The sequence below is a fragment of the Prionailurus bengalensis genome, chromosome D4 (assembly GCF_016509475.1).
Source record: "Prionailurus bengalensis isolate Pbe53 chromosome D4, Fcat_Pben_1.1_paternal_pri, whole genome shotgun sequence".
NCBI classification, from domain to species: Eukaryota; Metazoa; Chordata; class Mammalia; order Carnivora; family Felidae; genus Prionailurus; species Prionailurus bengalensis.
The window spans coordinates 40312652-40337071 of NC_057359.1; the positions used below are offsets into that span (position 1 = coordinate 40312652).

At 41.4% G+C, this 24420-nt stretch overlaps 1 protein-coding gene across 1 annotated transcript in view; it reads right to left on the minus strand.

Annotated features, from left to right (window-relative positions):
- TTC39B (tetratricopeptide repeat domain 39B) overlaps nt 1-24420 on the minus strand; it is a 129430-nt gene that overhangs the window by 7948 nt on the left and 97062 nt on the right. Inside the window, 5 exon segments of the mRNA XM_043566468.1 lie at nt 2358-2474; nt 4504-4621; nt 14672-14780; nt 18967-19093; nt 23810-23901. Coding sequence (XP_043422403.1) covers nt 2358-2474; nt 4504-4621; nt 14672-14780; nt 18967-19093; nt 23810-23901 — 563 coding nt within the window.

Genomic DNA, 24420 nt, shown 5'->3' on the forward strand with positions numbered 1-24420 from the left:
TACCAAAGGATGTGACTGGAAAGTTTCCTAAAGGTCTGGCCACTAACTTTGGCAATGTTGCGAAGCTCCAACTACATAAGGGAAAGTGCAGACAGCTGACAGTCCCGAGATGTCCGGGAAGTCCGTTTACGGAGGCATCATCAGCACTGGCTTGAGCTGGTGGTGACTTTCGATTGCTGATGGTCTTCCCGTTTAGTGGTGACTTACCAGTCTTACTTTCATCATTATAAATTTGTCTTACTGTGCATTCCTTAGGTAACACCAAGTGTGTTCAAATAACAGATACTTTGAACAACAGGAATTATAGTCTCTAATTTTCCAATAGTTAGATTTGAAGATACATACATGTCAGCTGAAATATGAGTCATTCTCACTCTCAACAAATTAGCTTTAAAAGTGACTCACTCAGATATCACCCTTTAAAAAAAAAAAAAAAAGGCAGCAGCAGTAGCAGCCTCTCTCAGCTCCATGATGCCCCCAAAGCTTCTTCCTCATTACTATGCTTTATTCACAGCAAAACATCCTGAAAATGGCCTGAAGCAGCTGACTCCATTTTCTCCCCTCACTGGTCAAAGTCACTTGATCTTCATGCTGCCAAGTTCTCTGGACTCAGCTTGCCTGGCCTCTCAGCAGCCATGATCACAACTGACCACTGTCTTCTCTTTGGAACACTTTGCTCGCTTGGCTTTCCTGGATGTCTTCCTTACTCACTGGCCACTTCTTCTGAATCTTATTGTTTAATCTCTAAAATGATGGCATATCCCAAGGCGCTGCGCTGGACCTCTTTCTCTAGCTTTATAATTTTCCCAAAATGGTTTCATCAAGTATCGTGGCTTCAAATATCACTGTCTCTTGTGCTGGTGACTTTGAAATCTCTACACTTGGCCTTGACGTTTGCACTGAACTCCATGCTTGTACTGCCAACTCACCATCTCCACACGGACACCTAACAAGCACTTCAAAATACCATGGTCCAAACAGAAGTATGTTTTCTCCTCTCCCAGAACCTCCTCTTCTAAGTATATCTCATTTCAGTAAAAAGTATCGTTTACTACCTAGTGGCTCAACCCCCCAGTTTAGAGGTTTCCTAGCTGTGGCTTCGGCCAGGAATGCTCCCCACCCAGTCTTCTGGTGACCGATCTTCTCAAGACTGGCTTTAATTATGCGAATCTCAACTACAATATCACCTCCTGGAGGAAACCTCCCAGACTCGACCCAATCTAAAGTAATACCCAGGGACTCTGTACCATATTGTAAATCTCAGCAAAGCATGTACCATTGCTATTTTTCTTATTTATTTGTTTATTCAACATCTCCCTCTAAGTAAGTTGCCTGCTTATGTATAGTTGTCTGTCTAGAGCCTTTACTGGTGTCCGGCACAAAATAAGTGCTCAGTGAATACTTGCTGAACTTGAGTAAATGAACAAACCAATGAATCACTAAGCTGTTTATAGCCTAAAGCTATTATGTCATTCTTTCTCCACTGTAAGAAGCATTCAAGAGGTTTGTGGTCAAACAGACCACAGGGGTTTTGTCTCTGCTAAGTGAGCCATGATCACAAGTCTGAGAGCCATTGTCTAGCAGAAATGAAAGTGCTTTGAAATTACCACAGTAGACAAAACGAAAAGAGAGCCAGGGAGAGCTTCCGAGGGCTTCTTCAAATCACTGGCTCTTCAAGGAAATGAGAGCTATGGCTGAATATACCAAGGGTCAGCAAATCATGACCAAACTAATGGCCAAATCCAGACACACCCATTTATTTACATATTATCTTCTATGAGTGCTTTCATATACAGTTGAATAGTTGCAATGAGACCTTAATTTTTTGTAAAACCAAAAATACTTATTATCTGGCCCTTTATAGAGTTTGCCAACCCCAATACAAAAGAGAATAAGTTAGAAATCGGTCATATAGGGGTGCCTCAGTGGCTCAGCAGGCTAGGCATCCAATTCTTGATTTCAGCTCAGGTCATGATCTCATAGTTTGTGAGTCTGAAACCCCACATCAGGCTCCACACTGAAGCCTGCTTGGATTCCCTCTCTCCCTCTCGTTCTGCCCCTCCCATACTCGCACATGCATATACACTCACTCTCTCTCTCTCAAAATAAATAAAACTTAAAAAAAAAAAAAAACGAAATCTGTCATACAGATTCCCACAATCACAATATTTGTAAATAGTCACAGAGTCAAAAAGATTAGAAATAGCACAACTACAGCAAAACACATGAGCATAACATCATTACTAAGTTTTCATTAAGGTTTTAACCTCTAAGCATATAACATTACTGCTGCTGTTATACTGGTATTGACATTCCAGACTCTCTAGCAAGCAGGAAAAGCTGCCATCACCACTTACCTTGCAGTTTCTAGGGTCTTTATGGCCTTGTCAATTTCCCCTTGGCTTTTGTACAAAAAGGCCAACTCAAACAGAGTAAATGGCACTAGGTAGTGGTCATACTTCAGTAGCTTTTCACTAAAAGAATGAATGAAAAGTGATTAAGTCTTAACAGAAGAGACGAATTGTTCCCTTTCAATGCATGTACTTTCCCCATTCCTCAGAAAACAGGTGCAGCACTAAGCCTATTACCAGACAGAACTGTCATTATAAAGTCTAAGAACTTAATAAACTATACCAATAAGTAATATGCTTTGAATATATTAAACTTTTATTTTAATCCTTAATCTAAATCCAGCACTAAGCATTGTTTACGCCCCTTAGGAAGATGAATGTATGCAGATCTTCAAAGATTAACCCTGGAAAACACAAGGTCATCCTCCTAAAAAAGATGAACAGGTTCAGGAAATGATTCCATTTAGATATAAGAACATTGTATTATTTTATACAGTGAAGTTTTATAAGGCTAAAAAAAGTCAATAAAGAAGTTGTCAACACTTCTGTTTTCAGCAATATTATGAAATCTGACCATAAAACATCTGGAAGCAATAAAAAATATATATATAAGTAACGCCCTTCCAAATGCATAGCTAGGCTCACAAGAACATAGAAAAGACTCTCAAACTAACAACAAAAGAAAGTCAGAACTCTAAGTGTGTGGATGATGTCAAAGCAGTATTGGGATATGCTTCAGCCTTAATCAACCAGGGCTTTATATCTCAATGTCCATGCGGGAGATGAGGCCTTATGCCCACATAAGAGCAGAACTGAGTGTCCTCTGTATAAATCAGGGGCCATATTCCATCAGAGAAAGGGCAGATTGCAAAAACCCACTCCCCGGCATAGTAGGAAGACAAGGGAAGTTGGCTCCTTGGCCTGCACTCCAGGTTGGAAGGAAAAAAACACATTCCTTGGGAAATTAATAACCAATAGGCCTGCCCCCACATGAATTTGCAATTCAAATTTACATGGCCCTGGGGTGCCTGGGTGGCTCAGTAGGTTGAGCATCTGCGGCTCAGGTCATGATCTCATGGCTCATGAGTTCCAGCCCCACGTCAAGCTCTGTGCTGACAGCTCAGAGTCTGGAGCCTGCTTCGGATTCTGTGTCTCCCTCTCTCTCTTTCTCTGCCCCTCCCTCGCACATTCTCTCTCTCTCTCTCTCTCTCTCTCTCTCAAAAATAAACATTAAAAAAAAACAAAAAACAAATTTACATGGCTCAAATGATCCAAGGACCTCTAAGCAATGATATTAACATGAAAGTGGGCCTGGGCTGAAACTGCTTTGAGGGCATCTGGCAGAAATAAAAGCAAAATCACTTTAGAGAAACTCTTCTTCAATCCTAGCCTCAGAGGCATCTCAAGACAAAACCCCAAAGAGGGGAGCTCACGATCCAAAATTACAAAACACGTGAGCCAACAATTCACTATAGATTCGATAAATGTAACACATAGCACAAATGGGTCATCCTTTTGATCCTTCCAGGAACACGAGTAAAATAGAACTCAAGGGATACTTCTTTGTTTCCTTAAAGTAGTATATTACTTATTTGGGAAAGAGACATGGTCGCTTCCCTCTTACCAGAACACCTGTCCTGACCAGTCCTCCTACATTCTTGTATAAGACAGCGTTTAGGGGGCGCCTGGGTGGCGCAGTCGGTTAAGCGTCCGACTTCAGCCAGGTCACGATCTCGCGGTCCGTGAGTTCGAGCCCCGCGTCAGGCTCTGGGCTGATGGCTCAGAGCCTGGAGCCTGTTTCCGATTCTGTGTCTCCCTCTCTCTCTGCCCCTACCCCGTTCATGCTCTGTCTCTCTCTGTCCCAAAAATAAATAAACGTTGAAAAAAAAAAATTTAAAAAAAAAAAAAAAAAGACAGCGTTTAGTTTTCACAGAACTTAGGGGTCTGCTTAAACTACCCAGTGGAAATGCATACAGCCGTGTTCTTCTTGGTCTATAGCTTTGCTCTCAAAGGACGAAGAGAACACTACTGGATTCTCTCCCTGGGAACACCGAGGAAAATGTTAGCAGCGGGAGATAACCCATCACTGTCTCACAGCAACTTCCTGGAAACCACGGTGCACACGCCGCTTGGCTTCCTTGTCTGTCGGTACCTTTGGATGACGTGGTTGAAGCACAGCTCCGCCTGCAAGGGCCGCTGCAAGTTCTTCAGGCAGCACCCTTTCAGCAGCTTCACCAGGCACTCGTCGTCCACAGAGTAGTCGCTCAAACCTTAAAGCAAAACAAGCAGAAATCACACACAAAAGGAGAAACACTTAAAAATCGTAATTAAGAGGCAGAACTAATAGCTATTTGGTTTCAGAGGGATCTTTGTTTCAAATTTATTTATTTTAAGAGAGAGAGAGAGAGAGAGAGAGAGAGAGAGAGTAAGCACCAGTGGGGGAGGGGTGGAGAGAGAGGGAGAGGGAGAGAATCGCAAGCAGGATCCCTGCTGTCAGCATGGAGCCCAGCGTGGGGTTCAAACTCACGAACCGAGAGATCACGACCTGAGTCGATACCAAGAGTTGGAAGTTTAGCCGAATGAGCCACCCAGGTGTTCCTCAGAGGTATCATTTAAACACAAGGGAAGTATTTTTAGCACTTGTTATGTTTCACTTAATAAAATACAATGAAAATATTTTAAATTAAAAGAATAGAGAGTTCACTACATTAATACACCAATTTACTAAGGGGTTCACTCTATCCACTTAAAAATCTTTTCTCAGGGGTGCCTGGGTGGCTGGTTCCAACTCTTAGTTTAGGTTCAGGTCATGATCGCACAGTTCCTGGATTCGAGCTCCACGTCGGGCTCTGCACTGTTAGCAAGGGGCCTGCTTGGATTTCTCTCTCCTTCTCCCTGCCCCTCCCCAACATACATACACACATATGCTTGCTCACTCTCTCTCTCTCTCAAAATAAATCAACTTTAAAAAAATATTTGAGATCCTAAAAAAAATGCGTATTATAAAAAAAAAAATCTTTTTTTAGGTGCTCATTCTTGGAGTTATGTAACCTTAGATGTAACAATAGGAAACCTGAACTCTAAATGAAGCAAGAGCTTTATTAATCCTATAAAAGGTAAAGCAGTGAGGAGCAAGGAGCCTGCCTCGTCCTGTGGTTCTGGCGTCTAACTGTGCTGGCTTCACGCGTAAGCGGATAACACTTCCATATGGAGAAGCAGATGGCTTCCCACCCATTAAAAATTCAGGAAGTAGAATGCCCTCTCCAGATCATTCTGTTTACAACTTATCAATTCTCCCAGGTTATGTTCTTTTGGGGGGAAATTATGTCATAAAATTAGACAAAATGGTTCTGAAGTGCATGTAAGTTACCTAAAACCCTCGCAAAACTTGCAACTGCTTGAGGCTAATGTGAAGGTTTTTCTTTCACCACGTTTTCCCTTTTGAAAACGACCCTTTGCCTTCCTACAGTGCAAGGCTACAGAATGTTAAACAAAAGGAATCATATTATGCGTGCCATCAACCTGACAAAGGTAGCCATTTCACATCTACCACTTCGGAATTCGGGGGTTTTGCAAGTTACTGCAACTAAGTCATTCCAAAGACACACTGCTAATTTACACGCTCAGCTGTGACAACAAACACAGGGGACTAGAGGGGCAGTCAGCCAAACCAGTGAGGCCTGGGAGTCCTCATATTGAGATCCTCCTGCTTCCAGTACAAACCTCAGAAATCACCATCAACACACGCTGGTGTGGCTTGGGGATTGGTTTGGTTTTTTTTTTTAAGTTTTATTTATTTAAGTAATCTTTATACCCCATATGGGGCTTGAACTCATGACCCCAAAATTAAGAATCGCACATGCCTCCAACTGAGCCAGGCAGGTGCACCAACACACGCTGGTGTTTTAGTTAGTAAACTGCTTGTTTATGGGAGGTTAATGATGCTACTCAACCAACTGGAAGGGGATCACTTTACCTCTAGGTGCTAAAAACAGCTGACACTCACCTCTCGCTTCTAAGCTCTGATAGTTCATTCACCAAGAAAAATCACAGGTATCAATATCACATTACCTTTCCTATTAAAATTAAGGACTATTTTTCAACCCCTACCCACCCTCCCCCCCACACACAAACAAATCCATGCTTCTAAGCATGGATGCTCACTGAAATATACATACAGGAAGCAATATCTTCCCAGGCCTAGAACCGAACCCTTAGGGACCATACTGGATGCTAGTTTTTAGTATCATTTTTATGCATTCTATTGAGTTCTGTATTCGCATTTTTGAAAGTTTGTCTTATAAAATTCTAGTGCTCAGTGAGTGATGGTTTTGCTGAGGAACAGCAAATCTTGCTGGAAAATTAAAGTACCAGTAAAGCCACACTTAGCTTTTATTTAGATCATGAATGAAGGATATGGAAAATGGGCTCAAAAACACCACATTCCTCCAAAAACCTTAGCAAAACCACTATTTCCTCACCACAGAACACTGTCAGATGATTATTTTCCCTTAAAATAGAATGCTTTATCATGATTCTCAACCTCATGGGCAAGTTCACAGATGAACATTTCAACACACAATTTCCATTTTATATTCCAAGAAAAATATCCAATAATGCTGCCAAGGCACATTTTCATCACAAAAGATCTGCTTAACTTAATAAAGCAGAGGGCAGGCTGAGGAAAAAGAAAGCTTGAAGCCGAAACTACAAAAATATTCACACGGAACTTTTTAGAAACCAGCTGAGATGCACCAAAGGAAAAATTTAAGAATAGATTTAGAAAGTGAAAAGCCATCGAGTAGCATTTTCCCTTTTATGTAACCCTGATCATGTTTGCTATATAATTCCACAAAGCAAGTAGTCAAAGCAGAACTACTCTACCAACTTCTGGCTACATGATGAGCTCAGTTAGATTTCCAATGGAACACTAACGGAATTAATAGCAGACACTGACTCCACGCGTGGTAACAAGTGTTTTTCTCTTATTAAACCTTATCCTTCCCTTTGCATCCATAACCAGCCTTTCGTAACTGCATTGTCAGACGAGAACACCAACTGTCCCCTCTGTCATCTTTTACTTCAGAGACACTTGCCAAGAGGAAGAGAAGCAGAAACACATTCGATTCCCAACACCTCAGTTTTACAACTTCATTTTTTTTTTTTTCAATTTTGGATCTTCTTCCCCTTGCTCTGAAAGATAAGAGCTTAATTACTGAAAGGTCACTACTGGGGAGGAAGAGGGAGCAGAGATGGAAATCTGGTCATTTTCCTGCATAAAACAATGGACCTGGAAGAAATTATCATAAATTTCATGCATAAAATCTGGCAAAGATAATCTTCAGGAAGGAAAACTTTTTTTTTTTTTTTTTTAACCCAGAGGGAACACATACAAAAACAGAATTGTACAAAGTACGGTGCATCTGTCTGAGCTTCCCCTAGCCCTGCTTAAATATCTCTAAGCCCATCATCTCAACGGATCATAAAAAGAGTAAGGAACGAATGGAGAGAACAGTCTGGTTTTCTAAACCTTTATTGCACTGCACATGCATAGTCTGATACATAATATTAACTCCTTTAAACCTGTCCCCCAACTAGTAAGGGACCAAATAAGCTTTGAGGTAAAGGCTGAAGAGACTGCTCAAATAGAGAAAAACTCAATAGTCCCTCCGGACTTCTTACTATATAAAGGTCCCGGGCTCTCGTGGTACTACAAAGGATAGACATTCAAGTATCAGAATTCATTGTACTGAACCAAAACCCTTTTGTTTATGGGAAAACACAAGAAACGAGCTGGTCTACTTTTCTGGGGGTGGTGTGGGGGGACAGTCTACAAATGTCTCCATTTAATAAAAAGAGGTTTTCCTTCGCCTCCTGGTTTTTTACATAGGCACTTATTAAAAACATACCCATTTTCCCAATTGGTTTGTAGATATGTGGGCTTTAATCCTAGATAACTCCCCTACTGGCAGGAACAATGTTTTCTTAGCCTATCATAATTCTATAACTAATATGGAAAATCTAAGAGTATTCAAATGAGCAAGTTAATTTAAAGTAGACAAATTAGCTGAACAAAAATGAATACTAAAATTTGTTTAAAAGCCCAAATGGATGTTACAAAGGTGCATTTTGTGAAATCTCATTTTTTAAGGTGAACTTTCATGTGGTTTCATTTCATCTAAATTTCAAAATGATGTAACTTCATGTTGACATAACACTCAAATCAAAATGAAGTATTTTTCAGGACTCCTGGGTGGCATCCAACTTCAGCTCAGGTCACGATCTCACAGTTCGTGGGTTTGAGCCCCGCATCGGGCTCTGCGCTGACAGCTTGGAGCCTGAAGCCTGCTTTAGATTCTATGTCTCCCCCTCTCTCTGCCCTCCACTGCTCACGCTCGTGCTCTCTCTCTCTCTCTCTCAAATATAAAATAAACATTTAAAAAACATTTTAATAAAAAAAAATATTTTTCCTTTTTGAATTCTTTCACATTGAAGAGTAAAGATCATCTCACACTCATTGGTATGGCTACTGCCAAAAAAAAAAAAAAAGAAAGAAAGAAAAAAGAAAAAAACAAGGAAACAGCCACCAAAAAAACCCCCATAAATTACAAGTACTGGGAGGATATAAAGAAATTGGAACCTTGCAGGCTGCTGGGGGGGAATACAAAATGGTGCAGCCACTAGAGAAAACAATGTGGCGATTCCTCAAAAAATTTAAAATAGAAATGCCATATGATCCAGCAATTCTACTTCTAGGCATATATCTACAAGAACTGAAAGCAATCTCAAAAAAATATTTGCAAACCCATGCTCATAGAAGTATTATTTGTAACATCCAAAAAGTGGAAGCAATCCAAAGGTACAAAATGTGATGTGTACAGTCAATGGAATATTACGCAGCCTTGAAAAGGGGAAATTCTCACACATGCTACAACATGGATGTATGCTGAGGCCTATTATGCTTAGTGAAATAGGTCAGTCCCAAAAGGACAAATAATGTAGGATTCCATCATACAAGCAACCTAGAGTAGTCAAATTCATCATAACAAAAAGTAGAAGTGTGGTTGCCACAGGCTATGGGGAGAGGGAAACGGAGTTACTTTTAATGGGTATTGAGAAGTTCTGGAGGCTGGTTGCACAACTATGTGAATATACTTAACATTACTGAACTATACAGTTAAAAATGGGTCACATGGAGGGGCGCCTGGGTGGCTCAGCTGGTTAAGTGTCCAACTTCGGCTCAGGTCATGATCTCACAGTCCTCGAGTTCGAGCCCTGCATCGGGCTCTGTGCTGACAGCTCAGAGCCTGGAGCCTGCTTCAGATTCTGTGTCTGCCTCTCTCTCTGCCTCTCCCCTGCTTACTCTCTCTCTCTCTCTCTCTCTCTCTCTCTCTCTCTCTCTCTCTCAAAAATAAATAAACATTAAAAAATTTAGTAACAAAATTAAAAGGATGTAAAGATGTAATTGTGAAAACAATAGTAAAGAAGTTTAATACAACTCTATATATAGAAACTAAGTAGAAAATACATTCGTGACGGAACATCTAGAACATACAGAGGAAGTCTAAAACGTCCACATAGTGAGTCTGTAAGTCTGTACTTCTACATACGCTCCTTTGGTTCTCTGTTAAATAGTACAAACTTTGGATTTCTCTTTTTGATCCCAGTTTCTTGAGTCTTTTCATCCACTTGTTTCCATGGGGCCCAGAAATCACAAAGAATCATCAGTCCATGAAGATAAATACCTCAGTATTTCGGCCACTCTATCTAACCTCCAGCTCATAAGGGGCTTTTGTGTTAAAACTTTTCGGTAAGGGGGAGGAAAAAAGAAGAGAAAAGGAACCATGGTTCTTTACAAAAACTCTTCCTTTAATATGGGAAATGGTATTACTCACCCTCCATCAGCAAATGACCTTTGTGTGGATAGTGGAGTAGATCATTCCATTTATCTCATCTCCCGTGATTACCAGTTTATATTTGCAGAAGAGCTCTTTGTGGTAAGTGGATGGGGTATTGTCTGTGACCTCAGAACATCACTGCTTTTTATTCTATGGGCTTCTTCAACTATCCTGCCTGAAACCTTGACCTTGTTAGCAAATCAGGCCACTGATTCAGCTTTCCCTCTTTTATATTTCTTCTCCTTATGATGTCAATCTAAAGTTAGAATTAATTAAAAAAAATTTTTTTAATGCTTATTTTTGAGAGAGAGAGAGAGAGAGAGAGAGAGAGGCAGAGTGCAAACAGGGGAGGGGCAGAGAGAGAGGGAGACACAGAATCCGAAGCAGGCTCCAGGCTGAGCTGTCAGCACAGAGCCCGATGAGGGGCTCGAACTCATGAACCACGAGATCATGACCTGAGCTGAAGTCAGAGGCTTAACCAACTGAGCCACCCAGGCACTCCTAGAATTAATTTAAATATAGAAAAATCAGCCGAAATGCCCAACAATACCAAAGAGCTGATTAAATTATGCTATGTTAGCTCCATGCAGGGCTACGAAGCTTTTGAAATTATTCTAAGAGCCATTAAACAACAACTTAAAAGTCTAAGAAAAAACAATCTTCTGTGTCTGCAAAAACATAACAGTCATCACAGAGCAAAAGGAAGCATGGAAAGTCACAAACTAAAACCAGAAGTATACTTGTACCTTGCGCTGCTCTAAAGCTCGACTGACTGTTCATCTTTTTCGGGTACGGACGTATTCAGATACAATTCACATATGGTCCAATTCACCCGTTTGAAGCACACAGTTCACTGGTTTTGAGTATATTATAGAGTTGTGCAACCAATACCACAATCTTTGAACATTCCACTTCTGGGTATTTATCCAAAGAAAGTGAAAACACTAACTTGAAAAGGTATTTTCACCCTCATGTTTATTGCAGCATTATTTACAATAGCCAAAATATAGAAGCCATCAATGGAAGAACGGATAAAGAAAATGTTGTAGACACATACAGTGGAATATTATTTAGCCATAAAAAATAAAATCTCAGTCGGTGAGATTAACCAGGTGGCTCAGTCGGTTAAGCTTCCAACGCGTGATTTCGGCTCAGATCATGATCTCACAGTTCATGAGATCGAGCCCCATGTCAGGCTCCATGCTGGGAATGGAGCCTGCTTGGGATTCATATTCTCTCTCTCTCTCTCTCTCTCTCTCTCTCTCTCTCTCTCTCTCTCTCTCCCTTCATCCCTCCCTCTCTCTCCCTTCATCCCTCCCTCTCTCTCTCCTTTTGTCCCTCCCTCACTTGTGTGCATGCTCATGGCATGCGCACTCTCTCTCTCTCTCTCATCTCAATATTCTCTCAATAAATAAATACAATCTTGCCGTTTTGCAACAACACGGATTGACCTTGAGGGCATTTTGCTAAATAGTGTGATAAGTCAGTCAGAGAAATACAAATATCATACATCTCACTTATATGTGGACTCTAAAACAAACAGGGGCCCCTGGGTGGCTCAGTCAGTAAGTGTCTGACTTCGGCTCAGGTCATGATCTCATGGTCCATGAGTTCAAGCCCTGCATCAGGCTCTGTGCTGACAGGCTAGGAGCCTGGAGCCTGCTTTGGATTCTATGTCTCCCTCTCTTTCTGCCTCTCCCCTACTCGAGCTCTGCCTCTCTCTCTCTCTCTCTCTCTCAAAAATAAATAAACATTAAAAAAATTTTTTTTCTTGGGGCGCCTGAGTGGCTCAGTTGGTTGAGCGTCCGACTTCGGCTCAGGTCAAGATCTCGCAGTGTGTGAGTTTGGGCCCCGCATCGGGCTCTGTGCTGACAGCTCGGAGCCTGGAGCCTGCTTCGGATTCTGTGTCTCCCTCTCTCTCTGCCTCTCCCCAGCTCATGCTCTGTCTCTATCTCAAAAATAAATAAAACATTAAAAAAAATTTTTTTAAGTTTTTTTTCTTAAATAAATTAAACAAACAACAAACAAAATAAAAACAAGCTCATAAATTGGCGGTTGCCAGGGGTGGGGCATGGAAGGTGGGAGAAATGGGTTAAGAGGGTCAAAGGTATTAACTTCCCATTATAAAATACATAAATCATGGGACTATAATGTACATGGTAACTATAGTTAATAATACTTGCATATTTGAAAGTTGCTAAGAGAACAGATCTTAAAAGTTCTCAACACAGGGGTGCCTGGGTGGCTCAGTAGGTTGAGCGTCCGACTTCGGCTCAGGTCATGATCTCACAGCTCGTGAGTTCAAGCCCCGCATCGGGCTCTGTGCTGACAGCTCGGAGCCTGGAGCCTGCTTCTGCTTCTGGGTGTCCCTCCCTCTCTGCCCCTAACCCACTCGCATTCTGTCTCTGTCTCTCTCAAAAATAAATAAACATTAAAAAAAAAAGTTCTCAATGCACACAAAAAAATTTTTTTGTAGCTGTGTATGGTAACAAATGTTAACTAGACTTATAGTGTTGCATTAGAGTCCACAATACTGAATCATTATGGTACACATCTGACATTCACACAATGTAATATGCCAATTATACCTCAATTTTTAAAAGTTTATGATATATTAAGTGCAAAAAAAGTAAATTAGTACACATCCAGGCACACTACGGTTACAACTATAAAACTAAGGCTAGGATGGGACAAACTAAAATCCTAAATTAACTGTGTTATAGTAGCAAAAGTATGGGTGACTTTTTTCACCTACGTCTATCAATCAAAATTATGTGCTTAATTTTTTAACCATAAAGAAAATCTCATTTAACATTTCAACCTCATTCTATTGCTCCAAATACAAAAATGATCCAAATGAGGTCCTCATCCCTGGAGCTATGTTCAATATTTAATTCCCCATGTGGAGAATATATTGAGTATGGGGCTAACCACTCCATCAGTGCCCATCTTTTTCCAGTTATGAAATGGGAGTTAACTGTTATAATTTTCTCTGACTTTTCTTGAACTTCTATGCCCTTTGCCATGTTTATCACCATGGAAGTTTTCATGTTACTTCTGTGGTTAGAACACTCGGAAGGAGGGGCACCTGGGTGGCTCAGTCCATTAAGCAGCCGACTTCAACTGAGGTCATGATCTCACGGTTCTTGAGTTCAAGCTCCTATCAGGCCCTGCGCTGACAGTGCAGAGCCTGCTTGGGATTCTCTCTCTCTCCCTCTCCTTCTCTGCCCTTCCCCCACTTGTGCTTCCACTCTCTCTCTCTCAAAATAAATAAATAAACTAAAAAAAAAAAAAAAAAAAAAAAAGAACATTCCAAAGGATAAGACCGTTATCTTGGGATAATACCTGAATGATTAGGAGGTTCAGGAGCAACACTTACAAAGGCTGCCATTTAATAGAATCATTCATCAAAAGATAAAGCCTCTATTTAAGATAACAAATCAGGCAATGTCAGAACAAGAAAACTTTGGATATCATCTGGGTATCTTGGAATATCATCATCCCATTTGAAAAGAAACCAGAGGCCTAGAATGATGAGGTATGCCTTCCGGAGTCTCACAGCCGCAGAGCTGGGGCTGTAAGCCCAGATGGCCTGATTCCCCTTCTACTATGCCAGCTGCTTCCAGGAAATGGAGCTTTCAGCAAACTGGAGAGGGGCCTCCAGTACAACCAACAGCTATCACTAGAAAAATTAAATTGTGATAAAAGTTCAACTTGAAAACAATCTCTGTGTCTGCAAAAACGTAACAGTCATCACAGAGCAAAAGGAGGCATGGAAAGTCACAAACTAAAACCAGAAGTGCACTTGTGCCTTGTGCTGCTCTAAAGCTCAAAATAATTGTTCATCTTTTTCAGGTACGGACACATTCAGATACAATTCACATAGGGTCCAATTCACCCGTTTGAAGCACACAGTTCACTGGTTTTGAGTATATTATAGAGTTGTGCAACCAATACCACAATCTTCGAACATTTTCAACACTCCAAAAAGAAATGCCATACCCTTCAACTATCTCTCTCTCTCTCTCTCTCTCTCTCTCACACACACACACACACACACACACACACACACACACACCAGTTCTCCCATCCCTAGGCAACCACTAGTCCACTTTCTGTCTTTATAGATTTACCTGTTCTCAATATTTCATATATACGGAGTCATGCAATATGCTGTCTTCCGCAACTGGCATCTTTCCTTTAGCCCCCGTGCCCCCAAGGCTCGTCCACATTGCAATGTGTGTCATTCTTCCCCTCTTCTGACTGCAATCACCCAGACCCTTGCAGCCCAAGTGCTATGTCCTTGTGATGCATACAAATTAACATAGGCAGAGGTGTACAGGGAAAGGACAGGAAAGTGGTTATAAAAAAGAAAGAAAGAAAGGAAAGAAAAGATTTCCAGCTTTTGCTTTTCATACTTACTTTCATTTTGTAAAGCAGCCTCCGCCTTTTCAACAGTTACCAACAGATTTTCAGAAAGGTCTTTTCTCTTGCTCACTATTGGAAAACCATTCCAGACATACATCATTTCCTAAGGAGGAAGAATGAAAAACCATTCGCAATTATGTGAGGTTATTCAATGTCCTTTACAACAAAGAAACTACTTCCTTGGTTGCTAGAGATCTCAAGACGACATTCTGAGATCATTCTCCTTAGCTTTCCTCATATGGAGTATAGTGCATATAATTTCCCCTTTTCTTGTTTCATGATATGCCTTTTTCCCTTTTATACCGTGAAGTAATTCAATATATATAGTATATTAGGTTTTTACTGAAAAAATGTACTCATTCATTTAAGCATCTCCCGGTATTCAGTTCTTTTGGCAGATAATAGGTTACAAATACAGAAATAAATAGAATACTTTTAACTGATACTATAAACAATTGTTATTTGCTATAAAGTTTTGTTGTTATATTTAAGTAAAGGGAAACATTTTAAAATATCTGCCAATTGTTTACATAAAATGTTTCCAAGGACTTCACTGGGAATGAACACAGAAAATATTTTAATGGCTCTTTTATATCATTAAAAACATGTGACAGTCCAGCAATGCAATCCAATATGCAGAAAATGCATTCATTTAAAGGCCATATGGCTGAATGACAGCACCGAAAATGTAAACTAATGATTTCTCATTGCAAATTACGTTTCATAGGCTAACAGATGAGAATGTTTTTGGACCAAAAGCAAATATGCTTTTGCTTGAAAATATTTTTCTAACTTTCCTGGTAGTACAGTTCATATTTTTAAGGGTCTGAAATAAGCAAGATAATTAGTATCTTTTTAGAGATAAATGAATTTTAAAATATGATAAAGATATTGTTTGAACAGCTTCTCACAGGGAAGTAGTGGAAATGAGGAAAACACATTTGAGTGACAACAAAGTTATCCCTACTCTATGGCACTGAAAACTAAGATCATAACACTCTATTTTTTTTTCTAACAGTTTCTTGTTGCTAACAATGTTAAGACCTCAACCTAATACTTAACGGAATAGTTATGTGATGATTTTTTTAATTTTGCTTTTATCAATAGGCTCTTTTATCAGAAAGGGGCACCTGGGTGGCTCAGTCCATCAAGCATCCGACTTTCGGTTTCGGCTCAGGCCATGATCTCATGGTTTGTGAGTTTGAGTACCATGTCAGGCTCTGAGCTGACAGTGCAGAGCCTGCTTGAGATTCTCTCTCTCTCTCTCTCTCTCTCTCTCTCTCTCTCTCTCTCTCTGTGTCTGTCCCCTGCTCACACACTCTCTCAAAATAAATAAACTTAAAAGAAGAAAAAGAAGAAGAAGAAGAAAAAGAAGAAGAAGAAGAAGAAGAAGAGGAGGAGGAGGAGGAGGAGGAGGAAGAGGAAGAAGGCAAGCTCATATTTGAGATTTTATGAAAAATGGCAATTCGGTGAGATTCCTAGTTACCACAAATTCAAACCAAGTCTACCCCCTTAAACCTGCAGAAAGAAGTGCAGTGAGTTACCCTTCCTTAAAACCCTTAATGATCAAAGCAGGCTATAGTTATGTACACACCAGCATCTAAGCTGTAGGGCACAGAAAGGACTATTATGCTTTAGAAAGTTCTTGCAAAAGTTCTGTGACACAAAGAAAAAAATTCCCAATGCAAATCACTTGATAGAAATCAATCAGGAACAGATCTAAAAGCTGTATATGGTAAACCAGCAGCAGGCTCCCGTGTTAGCTGGAAAGGGGGATGTTTGGTCATTTTTGTGATTTGCATGGTGTTCCTGTTTTTATCTATGCTCAGATAGGATTGTAAAGTGAATTTTTGTCTCGCTCCATCACAGGCACAGAATAACCTGGTCTGACAGTGGTGCTCTCAGAGATATCTTAAGCGGAGAATACGTGGACCTGGGAACTAGGTACAGGCTAGCTCCCATCTGACACCTGCTGGGGGCTGCAGTGCTCTTTTTCACAGACTATAGAAAGAGCTCCTATGAGTCGATGACAAAAAAACTAATGAAAACTTACATTAGTATATGAACAAGTCACAAAAGAAGAAATAAAAATGAATCAGCACACGAAAAGATGCTCAACCACACCAACAGGCAAATGCAAATTAAAAGAGCAAAACACTGTTGGTAGAAATTTAAACCAGTACAGCCTTTCTGGAGGGCAATGTGGCAATGTTAAATAGTAAATGCATACACCCTTCAACCAGGAATTCCATTTCTAGAAATATTTCCAGAGAATTATAGGACCATGCGCACACACACACACACACACACACACCCACACACAAAGTCAGGAAACCCCAAAGGAGGACTACAGATGTCAGCTTGCACGTAACGGCTTTTCTATGGTATGTGACACCTACGTAAAACCAAAGCCCCAAAGAGCCAGAATAATTTGAAATATTCAGGACTTTTTAAAGAAATCTCCATTAAGAAAATTTAAGTTGAAATTATGCTTTCATGAAGCCTAGCTTAAACAGCGTAACAATTAAGAATGTGAGCTCCAACTTGTACCCCAATGTTTATAGCAGCACTCCCAACAATAGCCAAATTATGCAAAGTGCTTAAATGTCCATCAACTGATGAATGGATAAAGAAATTGTGGTTTATATACACAATGGAGTACTACGTGGCAATGAGAAAGAATGAAATATGGCCCTTTGTAGCAACGTGGATGGAACTGGAGAGTGTTATGCTAAGTGAAATAAGCCATACAGAGAAAGACAGATACCATATGTTTTCACTCTTATGTGGATCCTGAGAAACTTAACAGAAGTCCATGGGGGAGGGGAAGGGAAAAAAAAAAGAGGTTAGAGTGGGAGAGAGCCAAACCATGAGAGACTCTTAAAAACTGAGAATAGGGGTGCCTGGGTGGCTCGGTCAGTTAAGCGTCCGACTTCGGCTCAGGTCATGATCTCACGGTCCGTGAGTTTAAGCCCCGCGTCGGGCTCTGTGCTGACAGCTCAGAGCCTGGAGCCTGTTTCAGATTCTGTGTCTCCCCCCACTCTCTGCCCCTCCCCTGTTCATGCTCTGTCTCTCTCGGTCTCAAAAATAAATAAACGTTAAAAAAAAAAAAACTGAGAATAAACTGAGGGTTGATGGGGGGTGGGAGGGAGGGGAAAGTGGGTGATGGCATTGAGGAAGGCACCTGTTGGGATGAGCACTGGGTGTTGTATGGAAACCAATTTGACAATAAATCTCATATACTGAAAAAAAAATACAAAAGGGAGTATATGTCATACAAAAGATGGTACAAAACAAGATCTGTTTAACTTCAGTTGTCTGATGAATTAAAATAAAGCAAAGACCCAGCAAAAAAAAAAAAAAAAAAAAAGAATGTGAGCTCCAAAACTTCACTGCTGAATACAACAGCCTCCAACCAATTAGGGCACTTGAGCACGGAAGTGTGGCTATTCCAACCTGAGATGTGCCCTAAGAGTAAAATACACACTAGATTTCAAATAATTAGAACAACAGAAAAGAATATGAAATATCTCATTAAGTTTTTATTGGTTACGTGCTCAAACAGCAACATTTTACATATACTGGGTTAAACAAAATATATTCTTAAAATTATTTTAATTTAAAATTTTTTTTTACCTTTTAATTTTTAATGTGGCTACTAGAAAAGGCAGAAGCATATACGTGGCTTGCATTAGAATTCAACTCAACTTCAATTAAGCTGACTCACGTCTCTGCCTCAATTTCCTTATCTATAAAATGGGGCTATAAAGAGAAAGTACCCTTATGGTTACTATAAGAATTAAAGGATACATTTTTTAAAATAGGCTTTCAAAAAATATTAAATGATATATATTTTTTAATTTTTTTAATGTTTATTTTTGAGAGACAGAGACAGAGTGCGAGCAGGGGAGGGGCAGAAAAAGAGGGAGACACAGAATCCAAAGCAGGTTCCAAACTCTGAGCTGTCAGCACAGAGCCCGACGCGGGGCTCAAACTCATGACCTGAGCCGAAGTCGGATGCTTAACAAACTGAGCCACCCAGATGCCCCTAAGTGATATATTTTTAAAATACCATAATGCCTAGAACATACCAACTGGTCAAAAAACATTAGCTATAATTTTTATGATTATTCCATTTTTAATAATTTATAAATCTTCGCCTTAGAAACACCCTTACAGTGGCTTTTAATTGAGTTAAACTTCACAGCAAAAGTTAGGTATGTTCCCTGCTGCTACAACAGACAATTTATTTCTAAAACACAAACAGTAAATAAAATAAAGGCAGATACCAGGGCGGGCAAGACGAGCTTCACAGGTGCAGGCAACGAAGAGGAGTAACGTCGAGACTTCCTCACAGCAAACTTCTCGGTGGGGATGGATTTCCCCGCAATTCTCTGCTTCAGGCTCTCCACCTGTCTGCAAAGAGCCCAACCCCAACCCCAGCAACAGGTCATTAGGACACATACGTTACTGACACCCGCAGTTTCCACACTGTGCTCCCCAGAACGGCAGCATCGGCAGTATCTGGAAATTTGTTCCAGATGCAAATTTTCAGACTCCACCACAGACCTAAGATCAATGACCCCAGAGCTGCACCCAGCAATCCAGAGGCTGGTGAGTCCTCCGGGTGATTTGGATGTGTGCTCAAACGTGAGAACCACTGGGGGCACCTTGGTGGCGCGGTCAGTTAAGTGTCCATCTCTTGGTTCGGGCGTAGGTCATGAGCTCGTGGTCGTGAGACTGAGCCCCCCCCCTCCCACACCCCACCTTGGACTCCATGCTGACAGGGCAGAGCCAGCTTGGGATTCTCTCTCTCCCTCTCTCCCTGCCCCTCCCCACTCACTCATATGCATATGCATGCTCTTGCGTGCTCTCGCTCCCTCTCAAAATAAATAAATGAAGTTAAAAAAAATGTGAGAACCACTGATTGACACACACTTCCCTCTAGTTAACTTAGCTCATGTCTTAATCTATCAAACACAATCAAAGAAATCTAGATATAAAATTGGCAATTTTCATAAGTAAGCAGGAAAGAGTCCCAAGTATTTACTTACACTGTGGATGCCCAGGGAAAGGAAAAGTGTGCATGGTACATTTCCTATTCCTATCTATTCTTACCTATTCCTACCTATTTGCTATGGCACAGATCTGCAAGATAATATGCCTCAAACACAGCCGTCGACTAACGTACTCTGAGCAAAAGTTTACCAAACACTGGTTATTTTGAAAATAATCAGCTAAGGTCGTGCACCACGTTTACAAACTTTCTCTTAAAAGTCTAAGGAATCCCAATTGTGAAATTCGCAAGCCCATAAAAATGAGCATAGGATGGAGAGACCCCATGTTCCCAGAGCACTTTCTTACACACAAATTTATAAGTGCATCCAACAGGCTGCTGCTCAGTGAAATATCCAATTACATCACTGAAAGAAAAGATGAAACAAGAGACAAAATACTACAATGAGAGGACAGGGGCACCTGGGTGGCTCAGTCGGTTAAGCATCCGACTTCAGCTCAGGTCACGATCTCGCGGTCCGCGAGTTCGAGCCCCGCGTCGGGCTCTGGGCTGATGGCTCAGAGCCTGGAGCCTGCTTCCGATTCTGTGTCTCCCTCTCTCTCTGCCCCTCCCCCGTTCATGCTGTATCTCTCTCTGTCTCAAAAATAAATAAACGTTAAAAAAAAAATTTTTTTTTTAATTTAAAAAAAAAAAAGAGGACAAGATTGTGTTCGGTTATTTCTGGGCACAATTTGGGGATAGGAGTTTCAAGGCAGAATGCTCATGATTGGATTGATGTTCGGCCACATCAGTGGAAGAAGCGGTGGAAATGTGAGGCGGGGGCTGAGGGCGGAGGACAGGAGCGTGTACTGCACAGGAGACCGCAAGGCTTGAACACTGCACAGGCTGTATGAAGAAAACGCTCATTTGGGCAACTCTCCTCTCACTGTCCTGACAAATTAGATGCTGTCATACAGCAGACCTCGAGCTTTCTCCTGAAAATGAGACTGATTACATGTTTCACAGAAATTACTTTGATATGAAGAAAATGCACTCTGAGGTGGAAGAAATAAGAGAGACTTAAAAGACTTCATTGTATCTTAATATCCCATTCCCTTCCTTTTGTTGTTTGTGGGAAACAAGGACACGCATTGTACCAGTAAGAGGTGGCATTTTTCATACCACGCCTTCCACTGAGGTTGATTCTACAGTTAGCGTCCATGGTCCTATGTTCAAAGAGAGCTTTCAAAAAGAAGATGAAAAAGCCGTCCTAGTCGTATCTTCAAATCTGCTCTGACAAGTCTGACGGTTCGGCTAAGATGTTATTTCTCATAACGTGGGCACAGAATGCAGTACTCCACGTAAAAGGTTTTGTCGTTAGTTATGTCTGAAGAATGTAGCAGGGCTTCTCTGTTCCTTAACTTTCTCATCTCCTCCCCCCTACCAGAGCCAGCGGGCCCCGCAGTTGTATCTTAACACCACTTCGTCACCTGCAACTTTTCTACTCAAAGCACAAACCCAAGCACACCACTCTGAATACCCTTCTCTTCATTCTAACTTGGCTGCTCTAGTAAGACTTTCAGTCTACTTGCCCTTCAACTTTCTCCCTATCCGCAGTCTCCCTCTCTCTCCCTGTTCCTCCATATTCCTGCTTAGATCGCCCTGTCCTTTACGGCCGCACTCAATGGCCTCAGACCTAAACTCCCTTGTCCTCTGCCTAGTCGCTACACTCACCTGGCAAAAACCCAGCTCTGGATGATGTTCAGTGTGCCTCTTCCCTGCACCTGCAGTGAGAGCTGACAGGTATCTCCGTAAATTCGTCAGCACCGCCTTCAGATGGGCCCTTGTGCTACCTGCCATTCCTCCTACAGTGTTTCTCTCACCACCTCACTGTCCCGCTCTCTGCAACAATTGTTTCCGAACACTCTCCATCCCCCTCGCACCTCCAGCCCACTCCTCCCTCTTTCAATAGATGACCCTGACTCCTCCTTTGTAAAGAAAGACACAAGTTAGGAGATGGAGAACCCTTCCTTGCATATTACAACACACAAGCTTGCCTGCCTCTGCACCTATCCTGGGCTTCCTCCCTTCTGATCCAGTAGAGGACCTGGTCCTCCTCCTAAATAAAACCAACCATGCCATCAGTGCTTTGGATTCGAACTCCTCCTGCCTTTTCAGCAGACTTACAAATATCAATTATCCCATTTCTTGCTTGTATGTGTAACTTCTCTTCTTCAGTTGGATCTTTCCCAGTGGTTTCTAAGAATGCTCACAACTCTCCCATTAAAACATTCTCTGTCATGATATCTCCCTCCAACTACCAACGCTCTCTCTCCCCTCCCCTTCATAGTCAGAATTATCCAGGGATGCATTTATACTCAACTCTACATTTCCCTATGTCCCATTCACTCTTCAGCCACCTCCAGTCTGACTTCCACCTCTACTCGAGTACGTTATCAGCCCCTGCTAGGGTTACTGAGGATCCTGTCCCTCTGTCTTGTGTTTAAATGGAATATTGTGTGTTGTGAAATGTATTTTGAGTCACGCTTGACCTTTCTTTTCTTTTGACCTATATACAGCTGACCCTTGAACAACATGGGGGGTGCTTAAAGGCACCGACCCCCACAGAGTCAAAAATCCGCATATAATTGGGGCTCCTGGGTGGCTCAGTTGGTTAAGCGTCCAACTTCGACTCAGTTTATGATCTCATGGTTTGTGGGATCGAGCCCCATGTCGGGCTCTGGGCTGACAGCTCAGAGACCCGAGCCTGCTTCGGATTCTGTGTCACCCCCTCTCTCTGCCCCTCCCCTGCTTGCGCACACATGCTCTCTCTCTCTCAAGAATAAACAATAAAATTTTTTTTTAAATCCTTAACTTTTTGACTCCCCCAAAGTTTAACTACTAATAGCCTTCCGTTGACCAGAAGCCTTATTGATAACAATTGGTTAACTCGTATTTTCTATGTTGTATGTATTAATACCATATTCTAACACTAAAGTAGGCTAAAGAAAACCTAGGCGAATCATAAGAGAAAATACAGTATCAGTATTATACTGTATTTATAAAAAAAAAAAAAAAGAAAGAAAAGAAAAAAACCTGCGTGTAGGTGGACCCACACAGTTCAAATTCATGTTGTTCGAGGGTCAAGTGTACATAAAATGTAGCATAATGTCCTATCAAATATCACCTTTTGGCTCTTCATTTTTTTTAATATGAAATGTATTGTCAAACTGGTTTCCATACAACACCCAGTGGTTAGCTCTTTAATGTGCAGTGCTCCTTCCTGTAGCAGGGTCATCTCTGGTTTCTGTTCCCCTGGTCTGAAACTGTATCACTGCAAGTCCCTGCTGCCCCAGCAGCTCCTCCTCCACCTTCAGACACCACGTCACACTCGCACCTCTACCTTCTTATACACACTTCTCCTCCCATTGGGGGATGGGCCGGGGATAGCGGGTCCCGTTGGCGATGCAAGTTATTATCAGCTTCTGGCTTGCTAACTGTGGTCTCAGTCACCCCGAGCGGAAAGAACACCAGGTTTGCTCAGGAAGACAGAACATGGTGAGTTGAAAATGCTTTCACATGTCCAAGTGAAGGGGGCAAATGGAAACTGGATATACGGGTCTGGAGCTCAGTCAGGAAATCTGAACTAGGGATGTAAACTTGGCCTGGCTGAGATTTCCTAAGGTTGAGGCTCTAAGACATCAACATGTAACAGCTGGATAAAATAGGATGAGTCTACAGAGCTACTGAGATGGGATGGCAAGAAGAGTAGGAAGAAAAAAATTAATCGGGTATTGTAAGTTTGCAGTTATTTGCGTGACTATTTCATTGATGTCTGGTTCCACTACAAGATCATAACCCAAGGACAGGAGCCACGCCTGTTTATTCAGCACCTCACATGGTATCCTTCATACAGAAGGTGCTCAAAAGTAAGATTACAGATGATTTATGGATACTTATCTAAACAAAGTTAAACAGATTAGCTCACAAAAGACCTTCTATGAATATGGTTCTAAGGGTCCCTGCATCGAATGAGTAGAAATTAAAGAAAACATGAAGGTAATGCGTGGGAGGGCACTTAGGGGAAAAGAAAGAGGTGTTCGGGATCCCCGTTACAGCAACGGTGCCCTGCTTACCTGAATAAGATTACTATATCCTCTTTAGTTGCTACGACATCCTCCTCTGGAAGCATACTCAAAATTGCAGCTTTCAAGAATACATATGTTGCCTTCAGGAAAAGAAGAAAAGCTGCTGGTTATAGGGCATTTCTAGGTACATGACATTTCTATCTTGCAAGTCAGGAACAACCTGCAAACTGTCTAGATGTAATACTTAAAAAGCCATCAAAGAAATAAAAGGAAATGAAGTCTTATACTGCTGTTCCTATTGAGAGTAACACCTTTCAGTTAATTTTGACCATTTTCCTATTATACAACTGTCATGTTCATGGGCGAGAAAGATCACAGAATGAACAAGAAATATGCACCTCATTTCTCCCAACTTCTCACAAATAGATCAGAATTAATTTTAATTATGAAAAGCTTTGGGGCACCTGAGCGGCTCAGTCAGTTAAACATCCGACTTCAGCTCAGGTCACGATCTCCCAGTTTGTGAGTTCGAGCCCCGCATTGGGCTCTGTGCTGACAGCTCAGAGCCTGGAGCCTGCTTTGGATTCTGTGTCTCCCTCTCTCTCTGCCCCTCCCCTGCTTGCGCTCTGTCTCTTTCTCTGTCAGAAATAAATAAACAT